Source organism: Myxocyprinus asiaticus, chromosome 29 (assembly GCF_019703515.2).
Source record: "Myxocyprinus asiaticus isolate MX2 ecotype Aquarium Trade chromosome 29, UBuf_Myxa_2, whole genome shotgun sequence".
Taxonomy (NCBI): domain Eukaryota; kingdom Metazoa; phylum Chordata; class Actinopteri; order Cypriniformes; family Catostomidae; genus Myxocyprinus; species Myxocyprinus asiaticus.
In genome coordinates, this window is record NC_059372.1 from 35,256,332 (window position 1) to 35,276,646 (window position 20,315).

At 38.9% G+C, this 20,315-nt stretch overlaps 1 protein-coding gene across 5 annotated transcripts in view; it reads right to left on the reverse strand.

Moving 5' to 3' along the window:
* Positions 1-20,315, reverse strand: part of arhgap46b (Rho GTPase activating protein 46b) — a 156,817-nt gene that overhangs the window by 33,235 nt on the left and 103,267 nt on the right. For 4 of the 5 annotated variants that reach the window (XM_051661790.1, XM_051661791.1, XM_051661794.1 and 1 more), the window contains one exon: positions 3,836-5,150. In XM_051661790.1, the coding sequence (XP_051517750.1) occupies positions 3,836-5,150 (1,315 nt within the window). Of the gene's footprint in view, positions 1-3,835; positions 5,151-12,269; positions 12,516-20,315 lie in introns of those variants that run through there. The other variant, XM_051661792.1, reaches the window with a different exon arrangement.

Here is a 20,315-nt window from a genome sequence, read left to right on the forward strand (position 1 = left end):
CACATATGGAGTACAATTTCAAAATCAAAACTTGGAAACAACCAAACACATTAATGCTGACATTAAGGTTACACAAATAGTCAACGAGATGCAACATGTTACGAGCATGATGTCATCTGTGCATGCAGTGACATAAAGGTTAGGCACATTACATTGGCGAGTTGGTCTTGTAAATGTATGGGTTTCCGTCCATGCCTTGGCGTTCCCTGGCATTACGCCAATGTGATACTGTGCCCTAAATGATATAGGTTTAACAATGTGGTCATATAAAATTTCAGAATGGAGCATTTCTCCATGCCTCTGAACGTTAGAGGGGTTCCTGTCTCCGTCAGGAAATAATAAGCTCACTCTGAACCAAATCCTTGAGTCACTGTTCCCAAACTCTCAAATCTGCCTTTACATTTATTGTTGTATTTTAATTAGAGAGAGAGAGAGAGAGAGAGAGAGAGTGGCATGTGAAGGCGAGAGGAAAGTCAAAGTGAACTTCTGGCAGTGGTTGAAGATGTAAATATGGAATTTTGGTAATTCTAGAATAGGTACATTTTATAAATTTTATAAATACATTTATAAATAAAATAACATAATATAAAATACATTCATGTCAAATAAATAAACTCAATGATCAATGATCATTATCCATTCACCACGACTACATTATATTGTCTAAGAAAATTGTTATTTTTACTATTTTGTTTTTGGGTGTAATTAAAGGTGCGTTCTGTTATTTTTTTTATTTATGTCACACTGGTCAATATAGCAGTCATTGTAGATTAAAAAATTATAGATGTACGCAGCATTATGCAAAAGCAATATTTGCCATTTACTGATGCAATTGTAGAAATGCACTAAACGTACCATTTAGCTAGATAGCATTTAGTTAAGTACTATTCATTTTTAGGGTTAAAAAACTGTTTAAAAAAGCTTTAAAAGTGTATATTTAATGAGGAAAACATATCGAAGAGCAAATTTAATTTAACTGTTAATGATTGCTTGATTGATGACAAACCTCTTAGTGTATTAAGGTTCATAATATTAACTCCACCAACTCACTCATGCTCTGTGGGAGAAGCCAAACCACATGTGGAGCACTACACTGATGACAAATGGATCTGTCAGCACACACATTGACACACATTACCCAAATGTGCCAAATCACTGTGAGCTTTAAGAGCCAACTGTATGCACAACCACAACACCTGGCTGAGTGAACTACGGGACTGGCCCTGTCTCTGTTTTACTTTCTCATGAATTCTGCAAATGGAACCAGGGTCTGTATTTCTGATATTTTTTTTTCAAAAAGGCAAAAGTTGTTTCTGGTTGGGTCCAGACTAAAGGTTAATTTATGTTCCAGTTGTTCCAGCACTTATGTGGGAATGACAACACAACCCAGAATTGCCTAAAACTAGCATGCTAATTCTAGAAAATGAGGAGTCTGAAAGCTCTGTTCCTAAACCTAGTGAGCTGCCTTGCTGTCTACTGTCTTCATATGCTCCCTTACAAAAAAATCTAAACTAGCCGCAAATTTGCCACTCATTATTTTCACATGCAAATGAGCTTTTGATTAGCCGCATATGTTTGCCAGAAGTTTGCAGCTCTTCACCAGTATTGGTGAAGTATTTCCAGTATTTTGCCTCCGGCAAACCTTTGGCAACAATGGACAATTTGCTGCAAGTTTACCGCAAAACTCATTTGTATGTGAAAATTATCAGTGGCAAATTTGCGGCAAGTTTGCTGCAGATTTGCTATGAACTCTCGATTTTCGTAAGAGCTGTTGCCATCCAAGGCAACATCATGAACCAGAACCTCATAATTGACTGATCTGAAATGCTCTACACAGCATCTTTTTGTGCCACACGTCATGTGAAGGGCATGGGATACAGATTTGAATTAGCACATGTTGCTAAGCTAACAATGTGTTAAGGACTATAGGTCATAGCAGTTGCATAGCATTATTTCTGGTTAGTCTGATATATGGGTATGATTTGGTGGACTGATTCGACTGCTGTGAAGGATTAGATAAGCTCTGGACTGATCTGGCCCTGTTTCCCAGTAACAAATGATCTTAGCGGTTAAGAGGGTTTTTCTATGAGCAATTTTATGAACGTTCGTTATTTTTTCACGTGCGTTTCCCCGCACTTAACATAAACGTGTGAGGACCTGCTTTAAGTGCTACTTAAGAGAGTTGCTATCCTTGTGTGAGGTTCTAAAATGTGACCGTATAGTGCTGCTAAATATTTATTCATATTTAACCTAATTAATTACTTAATTGTTTTTCAATAACTTTGTATAGGATGATCTATTTATTTTACACAATCACTGATTTGTTTGTCAGGTAGAATATTTAGTTTTCACAAATTGCTCTGTTGGTCGAGATGAAAGTTTCCAGGATCAGTGAAGACAGTGGAATCTGTAGGCAGCTCACTATGTTTTGGAACAGTACCCTAATGTTTGGTGACACACTACCAAGTGTTATTACCAAGTGTTATAGGAATGCACATCTCACTCTCTCTCTCTCTCTCTCTCTCTCTCTCTCTCTCTGTAGTGCAGTATTTTCATGTGTTTCCTTTGGATGGTGGTGACAGGTAACAAATCAAGTAAGTTGTTTGCCTTCATCATGACCAAAGTACATGCACTCACTTACATACATGCACACTCGCTATACTGTATGGCCATGACTGCAGTTTGAAATATTTATTTGGTTCCCAAGCTGAATACTTATTTGCTACCTGATTCCCATATGTACATCCACCACAAACAAAACACACACAAGTTGGTGCAGCTGTCATTATGAGGACTCTCCATAGACATAATGATTTTTACACTGTACGAACTATAGATTCTATCCCATAACCCTACCTCTAAACCTAACCCTCACAAAAAACTTTCTGCATTTTTACATTTTCAATAAAACATCATTTAGTATGTTTTTTAAGCTATTTGAATTATGGGGACACTAGAATTGTCCTCATAAACCACATTTATAGCATAATACCCTTGTAATTACCAGTTTGTAACCTAAAAAAATGTCCTCGTAAACCACTTAAACCTGCCCACACACACACACACACACACACACACACACACACACACACACCCACAAACTTGTTTTTATATCACTGTGAGGACTCTCCATAGACTTCCATGGATTTTATACAGATCTAACAATAATTTCTATCCCCTAACCCTACCCCTAAACCTAAGCCTCACAGAAACCTTTTTGCATTTTTACATTTTCAAAAAAACATCGTTTAGTATGTTTAATAAGCCATTTCCCTCGTGGGGACCGCTGGCTGGGCCCCACAAGGTAGGTGATCTCAGGTTTTACTATCCTTGTGGGGACATTTGGTCCCCACAATGTGGTATAAACATGTACACACACACACACACACACATTTATAAATACACACAAAGTAAATCTCCATAGAATGGAACATTCACACCCTCTTAAGTTCAGGAAACCAGCCTCGCCATCTCCTGACAATTTATGACAATGAATGTGAGAGAGACAGGGAATGACAGAAATGACCCTGTTGAAAACCAGCATTGCTGGTCACCAGCATACGTATGTTGTGTTTAGCATTTTTGGGATGCTGGTGTGCTGTTGTCCATACCAGGATTCTTAACTATCTCTACCAGCATCCAGAGTTCCATGGCCATGCTCAACCACCATACCCAGAAGGACCATGCTAAGTTTTGAAATTCATACTACTCTTTATAGCAAGGAAAATAAGTAAAAACTTTGTGGAAAAGGGACTTGGAAAAATGACATTTTCAGATTGCCTCACTGGACCTATGGCAACATTCTCATATGAACAACTGTGAAAAAAGTTTGTACCTGTGATGGTGACCTGGGTGGTATTGGAGAGGACAAACTGGTCTGCGACGTTACACTCTTTTCCAACGAATCCACTCTCTCGAACATCCTTTTCTGCCTGCCTCCCAGGCCGTCTGTCACCAGTGGCGACAGCAGTACGTCACCATGGTTGCTACACCCACCCCTATACAGCGAGCGATTACTTGATGTCACATCCTCCCTTGACCCCAGCATTCCACTCCCTCTTGCACCTATCTTTAATGAACTGACCGGTGAGCGGGCAGTACTCTCAGAAGCCTCTGAACCCATCTCAGTGTCCAGACTGGCCTTGCTTCCATGAAGCACATTTGAACGGCTCACCACTGCTCTCATTTCTGCCATCAGCTTCTCATTGAGTGCACTCAATTCTCCACTGCTGCCCACGGAGCCAGGCCGTCCCGACCCTACACCCAGAGCTGCGCGACGCCGGTTCTTCCTCCGCAGGCTTGGTGACGGCCCGGTGGAGTAGCCTGAGTCCTGGTACGTAATGGCAGCAGGACCTGGGTACTCCTGGGAGGCCAGGCTGCTTTGACGGCTGTGGTGAGGCTCCAAAAATCTCCATGACTGCTTCTTCTCTACAGAGACCTCCTTTTTAATCTGGGCAGGGATTGGGGACTGAGGCTGGATTTGAGAACTGGCTGTGTTTGAAGAACCCTCGCTGGGATTAGAGGACTGGTGCTTGGACGTAGCCACATCCACATTCACCATGTGCTTGATGCACTCCCGGCCAGCTGGACTGTACTCATTAGCTGAAGAGCTGCACATGTGCTTGGACTGGGAGTACTGGAGAAGTTTAGGAGGCTGGGTTCCTTGCATCAAGCTGTGATTGCTGGAGTAGGGACCCCGGTTTAAATGGTGCCCCCCCTCCACTTCCATTTCCACTGGGGGTTCATCATAAATGGGTGGGTCTATGAGTGGGGGTTCATCATAGATGGGTACTGAGGGTGTGGCTCCGTACTGTGGGGAGGAGGGGCGAGGTGTACCTGCTCCAGAGCGTGGTTGGGCAGGGTAAGAGGAAGAGCTTGAAGTGGGCAGAACCAGACAGAAATTGGCATTATCTGCCTTTTTGAGATGGTACTGCTTGGAGTCTCCTGGCACAGCCATTTTTCCAAGTAGGCAGGTTCTGTCAGGTTGGGGAGTGTAACTTGGCTTGGGTGAAGTGGTACTGGTGGGGTTGAGATGGAGGAGATGGTGGGTGCTAGAAGGACCCAGAGATTGGTTTCTACCAATGCTGTTCACTTTCACCAACATGGCTGCCTTGGATCCCGGAGCAGGCTGCCATCTTTGAGCAGTTTCCCTGAAACACAAAAAATAAGGCTACTGTCAACACAAAAACTCAAAGCTCTATATCACAACTACTACAAAACTACTATTTCAAAGTTACCTTGCTCTCTACTGTCTAAATAAGAAGATACCTTATAAGACAAAAATGTAACCATAAATGACTGATTTAAAATGCTATACATAAGCAGGAGCTCTCTTAATGGTCAATCATGCACATATATATATATATTGCTCCTCTCACGAAGCACAATAGATTTGACTCAGGCCACGTCCACACTCATTTGTTTTCATTTGAAAACTTATTGATTTTGCTATGTTTCGCCTCTCATTTACACTGGAATGGTGTTAACCTACACCAAAAACAGAGTCTTTCAAAAATATCTCCATAACTGTATACTTCATAAACTTCAGAATCAGAATCAGAATTAGCTTTGTTGCCAAGTGTTCTCACATACACAAGGATTATTTTTGGTGTTAGGAGAAACAAGTGCACACAGAACAGTGAGACACAGAATATAAAACAAGGTAAGAGTATAAACAGACATACAAATATTAGGACATATAACAGAATGGCGTATGTACATGTGCAAGTGGTAATGTATGTGCAAGGTAGGGGGAAGTACAGTTACTGAATTAAATATGTGAATTTACCTATGTACATGAGATATGTATTTACATTATTGCACTATGGGGGAGTCCTGAGGCAGTTTAATTGTTCATGTGGAAAATGGCCTGAGGATAAAAACTGTTCATGTGCCTGGATGTCCTGGCGCTCAGTGCTTTGTAGTGCCGGCCAGAGGGCAACAGTTCAACGAGGGAGTGGGCAGGGCATGTGGGGTCCAGAGTGATTCTACCTGCATGTTTCCTCACTCTGGAGATGTACAGGTCTTGGAGGGTGGACAGGGGGGCACCAATAATCCTCCATTGTAGTTACAGATGTACACAGGACAGACTCAATGACGGCCAAGTAGAACTGTGTCAGCAGCTTCTTCACACTGCTCCAGTGATCTGTTGATGATCTGTGTGAAGATGGGGGCCAGTTGGTCAGCACAAACTTTCAGACAGGCAGGTGAAACACCATCTGGGACAGAAGCTTTCCTAGTCTTTTGTTTCCGAAAGACTCGGCACGCATCCTCCTCACAGATCATAAGTGCAGATTGAGCAGCAGGAGGGGGGAGGAGGGGGTTCAAGGAGGTGTTGGTGTGTGTGTGTGTGAAGTGAAGATCAGAGCGGGGGAGGGGTGTGAGACTGGGCTTTTCAAACATGCAGTAAAACTGACGGACTGTCATAAATTATATTATTATTATATTATATTCTCTCTTAACAACTTACCATCAACCGACAGCCTGAATGTCAATACAGTACAATACAACCTACTGTATATTCTATATATACTATATATACTTTTTATATATCTATATTGTGTGTATTGCATACTGTACAGTGTATGTTATTATTTGTATATTGTGTTGTGTGTAATTATGTGTATATTAGACTTTAAATTGTGTTGTGTTAATTTGATATTATTGTAAATTGGTATATGTCTCATCACTGTCACGACTACTACGTTGATCGGAACTGCACCCAAGAATTTCACACACCATTGCACTTGTGTATATGGCTGTGTGACAATAAAAGTGATTTGATTTGATTTGAAACACATTCAGTTCATCAGCCATTAGTTGACTCTCTACAGAGCGAGGGGGAGGTGTCTTGTACTTGGTGATGCTTTTCAGGCCTTTCCACACAGATGCAGGATCGTTGGCTGAAAACTGTTTTTTCAGCTTTTCAGAGTAGCTTATTTTAGCCAATCTGATTTCCTTAGTCAGTATGTTCCTGGCCTGGTTGTACAATATTTTATCCCCACTTCTGTAAGCATCCTCTTTGGCATGATGAAGCTGTCTGAGGTTTCCTGTAAACCATGGTTTATCATTATTAAATGATAAAAATGACCTAGTAAGGATGCACATATCCTCACAGAAACTGATATACGTATGATGTCACAGTATCTGTGAGCTCGTCCAGGTCTGTGGCTGCAGCAAAAACACTCCAATCAGTGCAGTCAAAGCAGTCTTGTATTTCCAGCTCTGCTTCATTAGTCCATCTTTACTACATTCTTAGCTGATTTTAGTTTCTGCTTATAGGTTGGGAGAAGATGAACCAGACAGTGATCAGACAGTCCTAAAGCATGGGACAGAGTGATATGCATCCTTTACAGTGGTGTAGCAGTGGTCCAGTATATTTCTGTCTTTGGTGGGGCATGTGATGTGTTGTTTGTATTTTGGCAATTCACGGGTGAGGTTAGTTTTATCAAAATCTCCCAGAATAATAATAAGTGAGTCCGGGTGTTTTTGCTCTGTGTCTGTGATGTGATCAGCCAGCTGCTGCAGTGCTGCATTCACGCATGCTTGTGGTGGGATATAAAAACTCACTAGAATTAACAAGGAAAACTCCCACGGTGAGTAGAAAGGCTTACAGTTGATGAAGAGAGCTTCTAAATTAGGACAGCACATCTTCTTCAACATTGTTACATCTGTACACCAACTTTTGTTGATGTAAAAGCATGATCCACCACCTCTTGTTTTCCCCCATGATTCCGCAACGTGATCCGCTCTGAACAGCTGGAAGCCCGGCAGATGAAACGCACCGTCTGGGATGGCTTCATTCAGCCAGGTTTCCGTGAAACACAGCGCAGCGGAGTTAGAAAAGTCCTTATTTGTTTGAGTGAGCAGAAGCAGTTCGTCTGTTATGTTGGCGAGGGAGCGGACATTCGCCAGATGAATACTCGGCAGCGGAGTCCTAAAGCCGCGTTGACGAAGCTTCATAAGCGTGCTGGCTTGCTTCCCTCACGTGCATCTTTTGGATCATTTGTAGAGCACCGCTGCACCTCCAACTAAGATGTCTAATAAAGTGTCAGAATAATCAAACACCGGTAAAAAATTATCGGGTATACTCTGCCGAATATTCAGAAGTTCATTCCTGGTGAAACTGATTGGGAAAGAGTGACAAAAAATATGACAAACAAACAAAACTAACAAAAACGCTAGAGAGCTCCACACCGAAGCAGCCATCTGCGGTGCCATCTTGAAACAGTATATAACAATATACTTAAATCACAGGAAAACGATGATGTTATGAAACTGAAAACAGAGTTTTCAAACTTAAAAGGATTAGTGTGGATGCGGCCTAAAGTTCACAGTTGTTAGCATGTTGCTAAGCTAATGATGCAATATTCTAATAAGAACTTAAATACATAGCACACACAGATATTGGATGAAAGTCAATTTTTGTTTAGATTGAGTCAGTTTAATTAAAACTAATGTATTGAATCGAGACTTCACTCGATTCTGTCCGCCAATCCATTTATCCTAATGCAATTAGGACAAAACAAGGTATCTAAGGCAGCAGCATAATTTTGCAGCCACATTTTTAGTCTTTGAATTTGGAGCATGCCTATGATGTCTTAAAATGCTGTTAAGTAACTTGTGTTACTTCAGGAGTGTGGAGACAAAAAATATATCAAAAATCACAAAAATTGCTGTCCGCACTCTGAATGACAATCAATCTGAAAAAAAGATCTAGCAAAAAAAATTAAAAAAATAAAAATAAACTTGCATTGTGAAAAAGTGTAGTATAAAGTAAGTTAAAAAAACAGACAAGCAAGCAAACGCTTCAGCCCATAGCTTTCTTCAGATCCCCACACACATAAATATAAATGTGCATGAACAAACCAAGAAGATTTTACCTTTGTAAGAAGTCATAAACATTTTTCATTTTGCGTGCTATGCATTCCTTCTATAGAGTAAAATATCTAGCAATATCCTGTAAGTACTTGAGAGACAAACACGGTACCTTCTCCAAATTTGTTCATATCTAATAGAGGAATTCAGGGTTGCGATACCAAGGCTGGCATACTACTTTCCTCTGCTCATTTTCTTTAAACTAATAGCTCATGCCCACAAATAAAAAACAAAAAACATGAAACAATGCATTTACCCTTTGTTAGAGAAAGACAAGGCAATAACATTTTTAATATGCATTAGTCTGAGAGAATTGCTTTTAGTACCAGAGCGCTTGTAACTAACAAAGCATGAACAACAATGTGCAGAGCAGAAACAAACACACACACACACACACACTCACTCTCTCTCTCTCTCTCTCTCTCTCTCTCTCTCTCTCTCTCTCTAGGCCAGTGTGTTGGAAAAACACAACAGGAAAGGTTGAACAGACAGTGTGTTCCAGCAAGAGTGAAAAAACAGGAATCTACTACGCTCTGTTGTAGCAACGTTATCGGAAAGTTCCAGTAACATTAACAATACGTTATAACAATGCTAGAAAAACTGCACCTTGTCACACATTAACATATCTCATACATACGTACATGCTACAAATGCCTACATGGATGCAAGAGGCATATACTTTTACACGTTTACATACAGTTTGTATGTTTAATTTGATGTACACATGCCCACATTTAAATGTACATTTACAGTTTATGTTTAAGTATGTTAAATAGATGTTCACAGACACACACAAACTTGCATATAAATAGTTGTTTTTTTTCTTTCAAGTGTGCATAAACATATGCATCAGAACAATGTCAAATGTGTGTTCTTGAAAATACAGTGAAACCCTTGAAATTCCAAAAGCCCCCAATCTGTAACGCCACTGTGATTGCACACCCACACATACACACCTCACCAAACTGAATACACATTTAAAACAACAATCAATGTCCATGACACACAAGAATACAAAATCAATGAGGCTGATCTTTGAGATTGGATTAATTAAAGTCATAAACAACCTTCAGACCTTAGACCACTAATCCAGATTACAGTGCTACAATGTGTGTGTGTGTGTGTGTGTGTGTGTGTGTTCACGCTAATCTGAACTCTCCCAAGCTAGCAGACAGTATGTTTGGAGTATTGTCAAAGTTGGTTTATTGTTGTTTATTGAGTGTGTGCAGGAGATGCGGTACAGAATGAAAGACACTTAATATGTGCCGAATTTACATGGACAATAATGGCAGACATATGCACAACTAAAGTGTCTCTTAAAATGAATTTAAAAAATGAATTTAAAGATGCTCATTATACATGTATAAATGCTTCATATTTTTTGCATATTTAATGTAGGTTAATGTATTCACGTGTGCTTGTGATATTAAGTTACTGGTTGAAATTCCAGCTTTTAACTGTTTTTACATTGACAGCTCCCCAGTATTAGCTTACAGTACAAGCAAAGCCCAGCACACATGATACACATTCCGTTTTCACTGCACAGTTTGTCGAGTAATCCAGTTACAGCTCCATGATAGGGTTGAAATTCTGTACAGTTGGTTTCAACAAAATAAAAAATGAACATATGGCACATTTGGTACATGTGTGTGATTCTACTGACTGTAGCCTATGTCATGGGAGAGGATGTAGTTGGATATATGAAGAGTAAGTTTAGCACAGGCCGGGAGCTGCTCGGAGAAAGTTCTGCTAATTCTGACTACGGAAATGAACTACTCTCTCGTTACTCATCACTTGTTTCTCATGACAGAAAAAGCATGAAGCACCGTGATGTCAGATTAGTAAAACAAATAAGATAAGCCTATTTTAGCATTCTCTAAACTAAGATTATCAGGATAAAAGGCATCCTAACTGTAACTCCATTGAGACATGGGACACGGCTGGGCCAGTTTTATTGGGATGTCCAGTCACCCTTGTACCCACAGGGACCATTAAACTGTAGTTTCCATTGAAACCAATACATTTCCCAAGATAGCCATTAAAAACATTAGAATTTCTATGAGGGTTTCTATTGTGTATTTCAGCAGGCATGACTTTTACATTACAAATAGCCATTTTATATCCTGCCACTTTAAAACATTTGCACAAGTATTTCAAGTTAATGTAGCTACCATTCAAGATGGGTAGTTGACATGAAATATGTTCGAGAAGTTGACGTCTTTTGGTTTGACATGCTATTTCCCCATCTAAACATATTTTAAACAGTATTTTGCTAATTATTTTATTATCGTGCATTCAGCTTTTATAACCTTATTATAACCTTCAATTAAAATGAACTAGCAAAGGCAAAAAGGTGATTAAAAATTGGTGAAGCATTTAAAAAAGTTGACCAGTTACAGGACCTATAATCCCTTAAACATTCATATCAGTTTTAACAAGAGATGTCATGTGGTTTGTTTAAGAAGTTTAACCCGTAAATGTTTCTTAATTGTGATTAAAGCATTTACAGTTAATAAAGCATAAACACTGGTAGGACAAGGGACCTTTGCAATGTGTCCGCCCAGAGTCATTACACTGACGCACACAACAGTGATTCAGCGTCAGTGATGAAATGATGGGGAAAGGAGCTCTTAATGCTATTTGTTGTACAAAACAAGCATATATGTAACTTTTTCAGACTAAGTAAGGCACATTTTAATTACCACAGAAGCACGTCAAGTCTTAACTATGACTAAAACACAGAATGAGTCATTTTGTCTGCAAGCGCTTTTCATGTGGAGTTCAAAGCGGCACTCGACAATGGTGTTGATGCTTTGACTAAAATCATGAACAAGGTTCACGATTGCTGTAGCAAAGCAGATAGCCACAACCTGCCGGCTGATTAATATTGTGGAGGATGAGAGTTTAAGAGATTAATGTCCATTGCAATGAATATGCAACCTATTTGGGGACTATTTCTTCCAATTAGTCAAATTCCCACTTAGATTTTGGGAAACGTTTAATGTTATTTGAATTGGTGCTATTTTAGGCTTTGCTTGGAAAATTTTAATAAAGCATTATATTGTTACATATTGCTTTGTTTTCTTTCCTAAGAAGGAAATAAATGCATTTTGATAGAAAAAGAAGTATATTTAGAGTAAAATTTCAGCACTCTGTGATTAATCACGATTAACTATGAAAAATTATGCGATTAATCGCGATTAAAACATTTTACTGACTGACAGCACTAATTTTAACCTAAAATCTTAATGTCGAAAAATAAATAAATCCATCGACATACATACACCTTTATCATATACACCTGTTGCACATGACCATCTAAACTCACAAACACCTGAGACCTGAGGTATTGTGTGTACATGTAAAATTATGTGATCAGCAAGCATACTTACCCTTTGCATACCCAGAGGTGGCATGAAGCCCGAGAGACCTGTCAGGGTGCTTGAGGTGACCGTGAGAATTCTACAGGGCACCTCCTTTATCTAAAACCGCAAATCGAGAAGGAGCAAGTGTCCGCAGTCGCAGATTTTTAGCAAACCGAGCTACCTCTATTATTCCACATGTTATCAACTTTGGCTCAAATTCTTAGCATCACCAAGCGATCCTTTAATTATGGAATGGTATGGAGAGAGAGAGACAGAGAGCGAGAGAGAAAAGGAGGAAGGGAGGGTGAGAAGGACAAGAGAGAGAGAGAGAGAGAGAGAGGGAGGGGGAAGGCAGCTACTTTTGGCCCTCCTCTGGGTTACAGTTGCAAGAATGTGAGTCTTGCGATCGTAACACACACATAAACTTAGATCACCACTCCCCTGGACATTTCTCGATCCGCTTGACTTGATCAGATACAAAGCAAAACATCCCCAGCTGCACTGAAAAAAGTATATTTGTTTCCCTTAATCAGTAAGAAATTGTCTTCATTAGTTTTTTGTCTTATTTTCCAGTAAAAATATCTAAACATCCTTAAAACAAGGCACATTTATTTGAGAAGCAAAATTGTGTACAACTTGTTTTCAGAGAATATATCTTGAATTAATCAAATGTCTAACAAAATGTTGGTAAGGTTTATGCTTAAAATGCTCTTCCCATTGCCTCCTCTTCATTTTCAGCACTTCACTACGTCCCACGTCCAAGTTCTTGTCCCCTCTTAGCTTATTTCTCAAAATACACTATCTTAAACTCTTTGTTTTCTTTTAGTGGCTGTCCACCTCTCAATCCAAATCCTTATACACTGTTCACACCCCAAGCTTCTCTCTCTCTCTCTCCATCTCTCTCTTTCTCTCCCTGCTGTGTTTTTTCCCACCCATTGTGTTTATCGCCTCACAGCCAAATGTCAACAGTCTTTTCATGATGTGGAGTCAATACAGTGTTAAATAATCTTAATACAAAGCCCAAAACACTTCATAAAGACTCCCAAAACTCCACTCAAAAAGTTCAAGATAACTTTGCTGGCATGCATATTGGGACACGGCCTGTTACAGTGTGTTTGTATACTCTCCCACTCTTACTTAATAAGGCATTACATTTCTTAGGCTTACATTTCTAAGTACATTTTAAGTTAAATTTACATTTAGTCATTTAGCAGACACATTTATCCAAAGCCACTTACAAATGAGGAACATAACAAGCAATTTGTCCTACAAAAGTCAACAATATCTGCAGTATCGCACTGCCAAGTTCCCAGATTAGCTAGCGTATAGAAGCTATAGACGGACAAGAGAAAGTTTGTTTTTTTGAATTTTTTGTATTTTTATTAAATAATAAATAGTAAGTGCCATTAGTTTGGACTCATAAAGTGCTCACGGAAGTGTTTTCAGCTGTTTCTTGAATGTTGAGATGGTTTCAGCAGATCGTGGGGAGGCTGGAAGCTCACTCCACCACAGAGGAATAGAGAAAGTGAATGATTGTGAAATGGACTTTGTGCCTCGTTGCAATGGGACCACCATGCGCTGCTCATTCATTGAACGCAGACAGCAAGTGGGGACGTAGACCTGGAAGAGTGAGTTAAAGTAAGAGAGTGCTGTTCCATTGGCTGTCCTGAAGGCCAGAGCCAATGGCCTGAATTTGATGTGGGCAGCTACAGGTAGAAGGTTCTGCCTGCATTCTGCAAGACTACAACAAGGCACAACCACTACAAGTTACGCCCCCTTCAATTAACCGGTGAAACGCTGAGGTCTTGCAACAGTAGGATGCCAAATTCATACACTGTGTTTGTTGTGTTTATTTGGAGTCCTACAGCAGCCCTACAACTACACCTATCCCTGCCCCTTAACCTAACCAGTGGACAGTAAAACAGCTAAAAAAAGTCCAGTTAAGGAGGGACCCAAGCTATATCTAGGTACCAACATTTTTTGAGTGGGCTCTTTTGACTTGGGCCAGTAATCAACCACCTAGCAACCACACAAAAACACCCTAGTAACCACATAGCAATGTGCTTAAAACAACTCAAACCACCTAACCACTATTTAACCACCTACAACACCCTAGCATTGTGACAGTAAATTTGGCATGGGTAAGCACCACTACAAATCTAGGTATTAACCTAGCAACCACCCACAACACCCTAGCAACCATATATCAGTGTGCTAAATACTAACATTTTAGCAACTGCCTAACAGTATTCTGGCAACCCTGGTGGTGAATTTTGCATGGGGAAGCACCACTAAAAATCTAGATTTTAACCTTGTGCATCCCCGCATGCACATGCATGAACATTGTATTTTGGCTTAATGCATAATTTAAATTCATTTAAACCAACTGATCTCAGTTCAGGAGACTCAGGTGCTGTCAGTAAAGGATTGGAGTCATGTGACAAAACAACATGGCTCTGACCACAGCGGAGTTTGTCTTTGGGAGAAACGGCAACAAAACTACATCTGGTAAGAAACCTAATTACGTTTTTACATTGAAACCTGTTAGAGTCAAAAGATTAAAGTCTCTAGTTTAATCCGATATGCCATTTGTAAAATTTGAGCGATTGATCGTGAAACGTCATGCTGCTAAATACAATGGACACTAATGTGTACTTTAGCAAATTTGTTCTTAGAAATCCTATATTTATTGTGCATTTTCACATTGAGAATCAATGAGTTCATCCAAAAACTGAAAAATGTCACTTTCAGAAGCTTTATATGGAGTTAGGATGAAAATAAAGTGTATTTTGCTGGTCTGAGACCAGTGCAGACAGACAGCACACTGGAGGTTAAGTCTCACACACAAACACAAAATAGTCTGAGTCTTGGTTAGTGCAGCATGCTGATTGTATTATTTGCGCTGTGAAAACACCAAAGGATGCTAAGAAAGCTGTACAGGGGGCCGGAGCACAGAACGGGGGTGTCCTGAGGGAATGCATGTTGGAAAAGTTCAAAGAGCATTTCACCCACAGCAAAAACAGGAAATACCAGCGCAGCATTCACACTGAGCGCAGCAGAGAGAGTGAAGTGTGTGCCTCTTTATATTGATGAAGAGCTAATATGCAAATAGAAGAACTCAGTGCTCTTTCTCTCCAAGGGTGTTTTCACACTTGAGTCCTCTTTAAAAGAACCAAACTCAGACCCCTTTAAGTGGACCAAAAAGTGGACTGAGAAAAAAAGGGCACCGTTCTCTTTTTGTTCTCTGTTTCATTCAAACTGTCTATTGGCACTTTTCCACTGCACGTTATGGTTCGACTCGACTCAACTCTGCTCGCTTTACTATTCTAAGCTTGCTTTTCCACTGTAGTTTAGTGTCGCCTCAACGTGGGTGGGATTATAGGCTGATCGTCATAGTTGCACCTCATTTATTGACCATGGCGTGGTTTTGCGCATAGCCATTTCTTTTTACAATTCAAAAGTCACGTGAACAAATGATAATGCTGTCGCTGTTGCTACCTTTAAAACTAGCAGGTTGACGTCCCGTGTCGCAAATCCAGTGAGGTGGTACTAAAAAAAGTATCATGTACCAGGTACTATCCACAGTGGAAACCCACAAAAAGCGAGCAGAGTCGAGTCGAGTCGAGTCGAGCTGTACCGTGCAGTGGAAAAGCTCCATATGACCTTGAAAGTGGGCTCAGTTCTCTTTTTGTTCCACTTTACCTGTTAAAGGGAATCAGTACTTTTTGCATTCACACTGTTTGTCATTTGTGGAACACACTCCACTTTAAAAACATAAAATGTATTATAATTATTATTATTAAGGATATATTTAATGTTAAGAGTAAAGTTAGCTCTAAATATTAACTTGTGAGATTAATTAAACATGTTTAGTGCTCTTAAAAAGAATCAGCAGCATGAGTACAGGTGTCTGTGTTCAATAAAACGTATTTTATTGATTTTTAACATCAATATTATATAAGTATATTATATATTTTATATGTAAAATTATATTATTATGTATTACATTTTGTTTTATATATTAAAAGAGAAAGGAAATATAGGAGATCTGAAAGCCTTTTATTTTTCATATAAAACTACTGTATTTAGAGGCAAAATTCAACATTAAATAATGGTAGATTAGTCGTATTAACAACAAACAAGACTGATCACAATTAATGTTTGATCTACTGTCAGCCTTAGATTACTTCCATTTTTAGAATACAATAGCAATTTATTCCTGTCGTAATTTCTCAACCTTCATTTGGCTTTTCAAGCTGTTTGTTACAATAGTTTTAATATGCTTCTCACTCTATCAGCTCCTTAGAAACGGAATAAAGCAGCTCGTAGAGTTTCTCATAAACCTGTCAGTGCCAAATATGTTTGGCATTGGAAAAATCAAGTGAGCCCAGAGCGCTTTGTTCACAATGCACATTTTTAGTGAACGGAACCGAAGGCTGCAAGCAAACCATACTCAGACCACTTCCCGAAATGGCCTCGGTTCGGTTAGCTTTAAAGAGGTCTGACATCATTTGGAGTGTTCACATATGGTTTAAAAATCCTGTGAACCACGCTCAGACCCCTGCAATGAGCCAACTGTGAAAACACCCTCATACACAAACACCTGCATCAACATTTAAATAAACACATACAAGCACTACTACTACAAATGTAGGCTATTTGAGATGTGTGGAGAACTTACACTTTCACAGATAAATCAGCTGTCAAAGTGAATCCAGTAACAAGGTAGGGATCTCAAATGCTGATTGGACAGTAACTGGTTGAACAGTTTTGACTGGAAGAGAAGTTAGGTGAGAACATACACTTTCCAGGGAAAACTAGCAACATCAGCACCAAAAAAGTAAAAAAAAAAAAAAAAAAAAAAAAAAATATATATATATATATATATATATATATATATATATATATATATATATATATATATATATATATATATATATACACACACACATATACATATATATATATATATATATATATATATATATATATATATATATATATATATATATGTATACATATATATATATATATATATATATATATATAAATATATGTATACATATATATATATATATATATATATATATATATATATATATATATATATGCATGCAGCGAATAATTGCCCAACATAGAAGGGAACTCCTTCAATACTGTTTAAAAAGCATCCCAGGGTGATATCTCAAGAAGTTGGTTGAGAAAATGTCAAGAGTACATGTCTGCAAATTCTAGGCAAAGGGTGACTACTTTGAAGATGCTAAAATATAACACAGTTTTGATTTATTTTGGATTTTGTTTAGTCACAACATAATTCCCATAGTTTTTTCATAGTTTTGATGACTTTAATATTATTCTAAAATGTGAAAAAAAGTATAATAAAGAATGAGTAAGTGTTTCAAAACTTTTGACCAGTAGTGTGTGTGTGTGTGTGTGTGTGTATAATACAGGTGCATCTCAATAAATTAGAATGTCATGGAAAAGTTCATTTATTTCAGTAATTCAACTCAAATTGTGAAACTCGTGTATTAAATAAATTCAATGCACACAGACTGAAGTAGTTTAAGTCTTTGGTTCTTTTAATTGTGATGATTTTGGCAAACATTTAACAAAAACCCACCAATTCACTATCTCAAAAAATTAGAATACATCATAAGACCAATAAAAAAAACATTTTTAGTGAATTGTTGGCCTTCTGGAAAGTATGTTCTTTTACTGTATATGTACTCAATACTTGGTAGGGGCTCCTTTTGCTTTAATTACTGCCTCAATTCGGCATGGCATGGAGGTGATCAGTTTGTGGCACTGCTGAGGTGGTATGGAAGCCCAGGTTTCTTTGACAGTGGCCTTCAGCTCATCTGCATTTTTTGGTCTCTTGTTTCTCATTTTCCTCTTGACAGTACCCCATAGATTCTCTATGGGGTTCAGATCTGGTGAGTTTGCTGGCCAGTCAAGCACAGCAACACCATGGTCATTTAACCAACTTTTGGTGCTTTTGGCAGTGTGGGCAGGTGCCAAATCCTGCTGGAAAATGAAATCAGCATCTTTAAAAAGCTGGTCAGCAGAAGGAAGCATGAAGTGCTCCAAAATTTCTTGGTAAACGGGTGCAGTGACTTTGGTTTTCAAAAAACACAATGGACCAACACCAGCAGATGACATTGCACCCCAAATCATCACAGACTGTGGAAACTTAACACTGGACTTCAAGCAACTTGAGCTATGAGCTTCTCCACCCTTCCTCCAGACTCTAGGACCTTGGTTTCCAAATGAAATACAAAACTTGCTCTCATCTGAAAAGAGGACTTTGGAACACTGGGCAACAGTCCAGTTCTTCTTCTCCTTAGCCCAGGTAAGACGCCTCTGACGTTGTCTGTGGTTCAGGAGTGACTTAACAAGAGGAATATGACAACTGTAGCCAAATTCCTTGACACGTCTGTGTGTGGTGGCTCTTGATGGCTTGACCCCAGCCTCAGTCCATTCCTTGTGAAGTTCACCCAAATTCTTGAATCGATTTTGCTTGACAATCATAAGGCTGCGGTTCTCTCGGTTGGTTGTGCATCTTTTTCTTCCACACTTTTTCTTTCCACTCAACTTTCTGTTAACATGCTTGGATACAGCACTCTGTGAACAGCCAGCTTCTTTGGCAATGAATGTTTGTGGCTTACCCTCCTTGTGAAGGGTGTCAATGATTGTCTTCTGGACAACTGTCAGATCAGCAGTCTTCCCCATGATTGTGTAGCCTAGTGAACCAAACTGAGAGACAATTTTGAAGGCTCAGGAAACCTTTGCAGGTGTTTTGAGTTGATTAGCTGATGGCATGTCAAAATATTCTAATTTTTTGAGATAGTGAATTGGTGGGTTTTTGTTAAATGTGAGCCAAAATCATCACAATTAAAAGAACCAAAGACTTAAACTACTTCAGTCTGTGTGCATTGAATTTATTTAATACATGAGTTTCACAATTTGAGTTGAATTAATGAAATAAATGAACTTTTCCACAACATTCTAATTTATTGAGATGCACCTGTATATATATATATATAAATAATAGGGGTGTAACTATCCATCGATATAACCGATGATCCAATGTTATCGATACTAGTGCCCGACCGATATATATTAGCCTTTCAGCGATATGTTGGTATTGGCATATATTTTACCGATATGCGCAGATATGAAAACTTTTTTCAGAACTTATAATGCAGAAAACAATGCTTTAGAATTGGTGTCATTATGCAGTTTGTCCAGCAGAGCACGCTCCGACTCCATTGTTTACAGTGCTGACTCTGAGCTGACGGTGGCTCTGCAGACAGGGCAGAGTTCAGCAGTGTCTTCTCGGCAAGTTGCTAACTAGTTTGTGAAATACATACTGGAAAGTTAATAAACAATGACCCCATCATTTTCCCTTTTCAATATAACTAATATAACGTTAACCCTGTCCCTGACAACCATGTCACTCATGTCTGTTTGCTGTTAGCCAGCTATAGTTTGTCAGTGCATAAGTATTGTAGCATATTGAAAGGTAAACATCAGCGCATCTTTTTGCAGCTCAACAGACAACTGTGCGGTGGTGGATGGTGTCTGTTGAGTGTTGATTTCACGCTACGTTGTTACCTAGTTGGTGAGACGCAATGCTGATCCATCTTTTACTCTCCGTGACAATGAGCTCATAGCTAACTAGCTAACCACGTAGCTACTTTCATTGCTTATCAGCTGAGTGGAAGCAAATGTGTAAACATGTATTCACCTAACTGTTTTGTTCAGGATTCACAGTTTGGTACCCCTTCAACCGAACAATTCCAGTCAATGCATTTATAAAATTTTATATTTAAAAGTCTTGAAAGTTTCCCCTGAACTTGTATTGCAGAATACGGTGTAACACCGCTGCCGCTGTTTTTCTCTTGTCTCGGCAGGTGTAAATGCTTCTTGTTTTACAACCTGCCAATAATTGACTGGCAGTATTAATACAGTCAGCATTTGACTGATACTAAACTGTACTGATGTTTATTTAGCTATTCATTTTTATTTTTATTTATTCTTTATTTTAATGGTCAGCATTTGACTGATACTAAA